This window comes from Sminthopsis crassicaudata, chromosome 2 (genome assembly GCF_048593235.1).
Source record: "Sminthopsis crassicaudata isolate SCR6 chromosome 2, ASM4859323v1, whole genome shotgun sequence".
In the NCBI taxonomy this organism is placed as follows: Eukaryota; Metazoa; Chordata; class Mammalia; order Dasyuromorphia; family Dasyuridae; genus Sminthopsis; species Sminthopsis crassicaudata.
The window spans coordinates 432041082-432049255 of record NC_133618.1 but is presented as its reverse complement, the minus strand read 5'-3'; the positions used below and the strand labels follow the sequence as shown (position 1 = coordinate 432049255).

The window sequence follows — 8174 nt, the reverse complement described above, 5'->3', positions numbered from 1 at the left end:
TTGGAACTTGTCTATTTGATTTTTCTATCTCTTGAATGAAATAGTATAAGTATGTCATAGTATTGTTGGTGATAGCTCAACCATATCCTTATTTGGTATGCTCAAACATATTTTACAAAAAAAAAAAAAAAAAAAAAAAAAGAGATAATCCCAATAGTAGCCAAAGTTCTGTGGGGAAAATAGTATTTTAGTGTAAGTTCAAACATCAAATATCTCTGAAAACAACTACACAAAAATCCTGAAATTTGGGACAATCACATCAAGGATCTTATTGAGAATATAAGATATTGCAAATTCTAGTCATAGAACCAAAGTCTCCAATGTTATCTTCCATTATGCTAGATTATTTACATATACTACTGCTGATTATTCTTGTTGTTGTAGCTACTGCTATTTTTGTTTTGCTTACACATAATGTTCTGAGAAGATTTAATAGAATTTTGGTTAATAATCTTCCCTCTGATTTTTTATGCTATAATACAACAGCTAGATTTTTCAAGGAGCCTCCAAATTTTAAATCTGTGAGAGAATTATGACCACTTGGGTCAATGAATTGGCTGACTGAAAATCCCTTTGTGATTTGTAGTGCTTTTCTGTTTTAAAAGGGAAGAAGTTAATGAGAGATCAGACCTAGAATGTAGAAAGATAGTTTTGACAGATAGTGACTTGTTTGGATGGAGATGTTTAAATATAAGGGAAGAAAGAGAGAAAGGCAGATAATGACAATTGAGCATTGATTAGACATCTACAGGTCCCTTATTTAGGGCTCTGAAGGGTGAAGTCTATATGAACTAGCATAGAAGATAGTAGATAGGGATGGAGGATGGTTGTGATACTTTCATTCCAGTAGTGGAGGTGATGAGGACATTCCTTATAGAAGATTATAAATAGATCAAACTCTATATCTTACTCATACTAAATTTTGTGCTTTAAAAAATTGGTAGAAAAAATATATCTTTTTGAAATATTAATTCCATAAACATCTATGGCTGATGTTTTCTTTAAGTTTTCAAGCATTCTTTGTTTGCTTGATAAGAGGGTGGGAGAGCAATGAAAAGTACTCAAAAGAGAGGATTCTTTATTACAGTTATAGAAACTGAATCTTCAGCCTTTGCTAGAGGGACTTATTATCTAAATATATGCATAAGCACAAGTCCTTTTATCAACACAAAAATTGCTGCGAATGTGATCCAGTACATAAGTTTTTCTCACACATGCAAGCCAAGGTCGCATATCAAGGTAGTCTTTCAATGTTCAGATTTCTTCAGGGTTTTGCCTGAAGGAGTTGTTGTTTTGCCCTGAAGGAGTATCCATCTATTTCTCTTACTCTTCATGCTTCAAGGAATAGCGATCTAACACTAGAATGTGGTGGATCTGCCTGACAATGGTCCATCAGGTTAATCTTTCCCCACTTTTATTTGCAGTCTAAAAATAAACTCAATAGTATTGAGAGCTTAGTTAGTTATTAGGACCATTGGGATCAGCTGATGCTTACTCATCCCATAGTCTCACTGACCTCTCTTTTCATTTGTAGTAAAATGGGGGAGGGGAAACAATGTCTCTCTCCTGAAAGGTAATGGTCAATGAGGTAGGGACTTTGTACACTTTGTTCAGGAAAGAATCATTCATCTGAAATTTGGGAAAGAAACTCACCATACTCAATTCAAAAACATTCCAGAGAGGCTGATAAAGTGGAAATTATTTAATTTTAACAGACACAAATAGAACAAACAATATTTCTTGCAACATTCATATAAAGAGCCACAGAAACAGTGAGTGAGATGAGAAAAACAACAGCTGTGCAGTGGGTCCCAGGTCCACGTAATCAGAGAACATGATAGCAGCGACCATAATGCTTAAATTTAACTGTGTCAAGGGTGTCCCTAAAGGAGTAAAAGAAATCATTATTCATATTAAAACAAAATCAATTTCTACAGTTCTACAGAACAAATCTTTGTGATAGACTCAGCCAAACATAGAGATTGAATATCAATTTTTGATTTCAAAGATATTCTTAAGACAATTCAATCACAAATACTTATTTAAACATTTCCATGATAGCTATTTAACTGATACTGGTACTAGAGGTATAAAAACAAAGTAATAATTAAAATGAAGTAGAATAAGAAAGCATAGATTTAGAATAATGGTTTCAGAGACACAAAACATTCATGTGAGAGAAATTTATCACAGGACAAAGATTTGCCATTTATTATATGAAATAGATTATGGGCTCAACCAAACATGACTAAACAAAGCAGAATCATATAAGATTAAGCAATGTGCTTTTGGATTCCTGAACCCAAAAGTCTAAGGGGAGAGCAGGACCAAGGGCAAGATCTAGAGCATAAGGGGTTGAATTAGGGAAGAGGGGCCTGAGAGGGGATGGAAAGGAAGTAGGTGGAGTATACTGTTTGACAAGGAACCAAATTTGTCTTAAGATATGCTAATCAAGAAAGTCTCAGAGTTGATCTATTTCTATATAGCAATGGAAACAGAATGAGTGAATTAAAGTTCAGATTTCACATCAGTAATATTTAGCATTTATATATCATTTTAAAGTTTATAAAATACCTTAAGTATGGTGTCTTATTTCATTCTCACAATATTTTTGGGAAGCAGATAGTATTAATATTCCTTATTAGTAGAATAATTGTTAAAGAAAAGAGAGCTCTTAACAGAATGAGGTGAGAAAGAAATGCTCCTCCCATTAAAAGTATGAGACTATGCATTCCATAAATATAGAAATTGGAATATAGAAATTGTATACAAGGTATCATTTTCCAATAGAATGGTTGTCTCCAGGGTTATTATTTTTTTAATACTTACTTAACAACATTGCAAAATTCACATTCATTGCGATATGTTTTGCTATTTGTAGAACAGACAGGATCATAATTTCTGTCACATATGTGTGATAGAAGGTTTTCAAACTGCTTGCAGTCAGGCTATAAGAATCACAGATAAACATTATGGATCAGCTATTATGTGTACAAAGAGTCTTGTCACTTGAGGACTTGCCATATCAAACTCTCAGTAATGGTTAATTAAAGTATAAAAGCATCTTGTGATTTGGGACAAAAGAATCATGGGACATGGGCTGACAAAGCTAGGAGAGCCTCTGGTTCAAGGACTATAACCTAGCCTTGAGTCTGCACCTCAAAAAAGCCACTGTACAAATTGTTACTATCATTAAGAGCCTGACTGAAGTCCCATTTTCTCCAAGAAGCCCTCGTTTTTCCTATAATTCTTATAGCAATCATGGTCTACTAAATTCAATTTTTCATTGAGGGCATTCTCTATGAATAGGTTTTTGTTTATTAACTGACTCATATGTAGGAAATCTTACCTCTTAAGTGAGATTGTAACCTACTTGATACTATGGATTGTAATAAGGACTTTATAGAATCCTTGATTTTACATATGAAGAAAAGGAGGTACATAGACATTAACTTATATGCCAAGGATCATACTGTCACTAAATAAAAGAAATGAAATTAGAAATTGTGCCAATAAAAAGCATATCTTTGACCCAGAGATGCCACTACTATGTTGATATCCCAAAGAAATGAAAGATAGAAAGATTAAGTATTATATTCACCAAAGAGCCATAATCAGAGCTTCTTAGAGTAGCCAAGAGCTGGAAACAAAGGAGATGTCTCTCATTCAAAAAACAAGCAGGAGTATATGGAAGAAATGGAATATTACTATGTTTAGGATAATTATGAAGGATATAGGGACATTTTTGTAATGGCAAAGAACTGGAAATTAAGTGGATGCCCATCAGTTGGGGAATGGCTGCAATGTAATACTATTGTTCTATAAGAACCATCAGCAGGATGATTTCAGAAAAACTTGGAGAGACTTGCATGAACTGATGCTAAGAAAAGTGAGTAAAACCAAGATTGTATATAGCAACAACAAGACTATGTGAAGATCATCTGTCATAAACTTGGCTCTTTTCAACAATGAAGCGATTCAGGCCAATTAAGATTTGTGATGGAGAGAGCCATTTGCATTCAGAGAGAGGACTATGGGAACTGAATGTAAATCAATATAGTATTTTCATCTTTTTGTTGTTACTGTTGTTTTCTTGCTCTTTTTTCTCATTTTTTCATTTTTGATTATTTTTCTTATGCAATATGATAAATGTGGAAATATATTTAAAAGAATTGCACACTTTCAACCTATATTGAATTACTTATTATCTAGGGGATGGGATAGATGGGAAAGGAGGGAGAAAAATTTGGAACACAAGATTTTGCAAAGATGAATGTTGGAAACTACTTTTGTATGTATTTTGAAAAATAAAAAAGCTATTATAAAAAAAGAAAAATATTTAAAAAGAATATAGGAACACATATCATGACATAATGCTACAAAGTTTAGAAAGCAAAACTGTGTGATAAAAATAGGGACTATTACAACAATAAGTAAAGAATGAACTCTGTGCAATTATATTTGGCCAAAGAGATCAAATACAGAACCTTCTGTTTGGGACTTAAAGTCCTTTATAACTTGGACCCTTACTACACTTCTAGTCTATAGATTCTTTGCACATGTTTTGCTTGTTTTTTCCCCCATTTACATTGTGAGTTTTTTGAGGGTGGGGACTATCTCTTGTCTCTTTTTGTATAACTGTGTTTAGTACAGTGTCTGGAACAACAACAAAAAAATTATTAAATGTTTATTGACTGACTGAAATGGAGGAAGAGAAATCTTTAAACTTCATGCAAAGTGGAGGACTATGATGTGGAAAAAATGCATACTTTTTAATTTACTTGGTGCATTATTTTTGTAAAGATAATTTTTTCTTTTCATTTTTATTCTTCAAAATCAGGTAAAAATAGAATATGCCCTGCTTTAAAAAAAAGTAAAGGTAACTTTCAAACAAAATATATTTTTAAAAATTTAAAAATAAATAATTATACTTCTAGGATTTGAAATCAACTCTTAGATCTTAAATTCTTTGTGCTTTCTACTATATTATATTGACACATATACCTTATCTCTGCCTCTAATAGGACTTAGTAAAGTTCTGGCACATTTAAAACATTCACTTGATGAACTGAACTGAATTGGATATAGCTGACTAAGCTGGCATTCATTTTATTTAATGAAGGAATGAGTTCTACTCACTCACTAGCTACAGTGCAAAACCACAGTTCATTGGTTGAAGCAACTAAAGGTGATCAAATGATTAATTGGAAATCTTGTTTTTATTCTGTAGTTCTTTGACTAAGGGTAGAATGAGGTAGAAAAAAACAAACTTTTCATTGTCTACACCCAAATAAATTAATTAAATATTAATTTCTGTAAGTTCATTTCTCCATGAGCTACTGGCTTGACCATTTGATTCAATTAGTTCACTGATATGTTCCACATACTTAAAATTTTTCATTTCCCACTGGTCAATTATTTGTACAATCTTATATTTTGTTTTTCTAGGAAATCCATTATTAGTTATTTCCATATTTTAATTTTTTAAAAATAGGACTTTTTCCTATCTTTTTAAAAGAAATATTGCTGTTACTATTATACTATATAAATCTCCTTTGTCTCTCTCTCTCACACACACACACACACACACACACACACACACACACACAAATCAGCTCAGCAAAACAAGCCAAGATAATGTACCTGTGTGACAACATGTGTTTCATTCTATATCTTGAGCCTACCTCTTCTGAGAGGAGCAATACAGTGCTCTCAAGTTTTAAAAAATGGGTGTAAAAACCTTTATTTTGGTTCTGCCTTCTTTGTTGTGTACCTGTCCAGTTAAGACTCTCTAAGCTTCTCTGAATTCCTTACATTCATCATATTTATAATTAAATACTGATTTATTGCTTTCAAATAATAATATTTATTTAGGCTTTCCCTAATTGATGCAACAACACATTTTCAAACTGATGTGAAACACTGTTGACTCAAATGTAATAGGTGATCAATCTGTCAAATTATTAACCTGTCCATGGATTGTATAAATGTCTATCTTGGTATTATTTTTGTAATTTACCCCAGAGTAGCTTTTTAGTTTTTCCTTGCAACATACACATAAATATTTTTTTCAAATGATCTGTGAATACAGCAAGGTGAGCATGACCTCCAGCAACATAAGATCCCTCTGCCAAACTTGTTAGAAAATAATAGTATGATAGAAATAAATATGGAAGATGCCTTGGACCAATCCAATACAAGGAAACATTACATATATAATATTAAACTTGATTGATGTGTTGGATATTTTTGCAAAAATTGTAGTTTTTCCTCTTTTCTATGTTATAAGGTAAGTCTCTCTGGAAGGACTAAGAAGGGATATGTTGAAAAATGTTCATGATATAAATATTTGCAATTATATACTACAAACATAACTATATATGATCATAAATGTTAATTATTTAGCATTAAATGTTAATTTTGTGACACTAATATTTAAATATGAATAAATATTAATTTAATTAATAAAATATCATTAATATTTTAAATATATAATCACATATTAAATATATACTATTATATACAAATATATTGACATGTGAACATAATATACAATATGTATATAATATAAATGTTACTGATATCAAAGAGCTCTGCCAACCTCTAAATAAAGACTTACTTGAATTCTTCCATTGCTAAAGGCATTGATGAAAATATCTGCAACAAAAATATAAATGTAACAAAATATTTGACAAGATCACTTCACAATTATAAGGAATGAATTATAAGGCTTTTAGATGCATATGGATTTGATTTCAAGAGAATACCACAGCTAGTAGACAATAAATGATCAGACTGACCAACAAAAGAGGCTTGTTAGTAATACCAGAGTAGGTGAACTATGACAGACTTTTAGGAAAACAGTTTTAGAATCAAATTCATAATAAATTCTAATTCAGGAAACATCTTTTGAATGAACATTTTCTTTTGAGTTAATGCCAATGAAAACCTAGGCATTTCAAAATTAAGAACAAATATGGTATGTTGAGATTATTTAAGTAGTTAGGGATACTTTGTCCAAGAAGTTTTCTTTCTCCCACACAATACTGTGCTCACCTTTTGGAATAAATCAAATACATTAAACTTACCTGTTTAGCAAATCAAATCTTTTAAAAGAGTTTCCCATTTTGATCTAAAACTACAACTTAAAGAGAGAAGAGCAACAGAAAACATTAGTTCACCACAGAACTTTCTGAAATATCAATGGTTCCTCTCCAAGGACTCAGAAAATCGCTCACCTGTGTAACCAGTTACTGCCAAGATGAAGAGCCCTAAGAAAACTTTGTTTATTAGAAAGGAGAAAGCCATTCTGCTTCTTGGTTGTTTCCTGGATCTGAGTTTCTATGAGGAAAAAACAAAACAAAGACTGACCATTTTTGTACCTAAAGATCAAGGACAGCTTTTCAATGAACAAAAAAGGGTTGTTACATAGCTTCTACTTATATGAAAGTCTGTAACCTTAAATTACTTAATCTTTTCCTTCCCATATATACAATATTTTTGATGGATACAATACTCTCTTCATGCCTATCCCAGAATAGTACATCAAGCTTGCAAGAAATTATAGCTAGTCATCTATTACTTTTAGACAGAATGTCCATGGTGGAACCACCCTTCTTATACAATGTCTTTACTGAGGAGAGATACAAAGCAAAACTCTATGGGTTCTGTTTCTTAGAGACAGATATCATCGCTGATCCCTAAGAAGCATAACAATGAAAAACTTCCAGAGTTGTAAAATTTTGCAAGATAGCTGGAAACATTCAGTAATGGAAATAGAGACAGGACATTGATCCAACTGCAGAAGTTAATGACTCACCTCTTAGGAAAGAAGAAAGGTGCAAAAAGAAGTGATACTTCTGTCTTTTCCCCAGAATGGCTCTTAAATACTCACAACCACTTACACACCAACAGTCCTTTTAAAGAATGAACAAAAAGGGAGGTCTGACTGATGTCAGGCAAAGGAGAGAGCCTTAAGGCAACTTGTGCTCCACCCAGAGATTGCTTTCTGGGAGCTGTATCTTAAATAAAGTCAGTAGGAAGTTGAAAAGCCAGAAAGAAAGCAAATTTCTTCAGTCTTAAAGAAAAAGGTACTAAAAGAAAGTGGAAGGTCTCATAAAGATTAAGTGGTCAGGGGACAAACATAACAGGAAAGAAATGAAGGAAATGGTGAT

General features: G+C 32.2%; 1 protein-coding gene across 2 annotated transcripts; it reads right to left on the bottom strand.

Moving 5' to 3' along the window:
- Positions 1-1700: 1700 nt before the first annotated feature.
- Positions 1701-7948, bottom strand: LOC141553575 (ovomucoid-like). 2 transcript variants are annotated; one of them, XM_074285157.1, is made up of 6 exons: positions 7820-7948; positions 7239-7341; positions 7089-7144; positions 6620-6657; positions 2830-2948; positions 1701-1883 (listed from the first exon to the last, which is right to left on the bottom strand). In XM_074285157.1, exons 4-6 carry the CDS (start codon positions 6643-6645, stop codon positions 1750-1752), a joined length of 279 nt encoding a protein of 92 aa, XP_074141258.1. In that variant the 5' UTR covers positions 6646-6657; positions 7089-7144; positions 7239-7341; positions 7820-7948; the 3' UTR covers positions 1701-1749. The 2 variants fall into 2 exon arrangements, with proteins under 2 accessions (XP_074141258.1, XP_074141257.1); XM_074285156.1 differs by lacking the exon at positions 7089-7144.
- Positions 7949-8174: the final 226 nt, after the last annotated feature.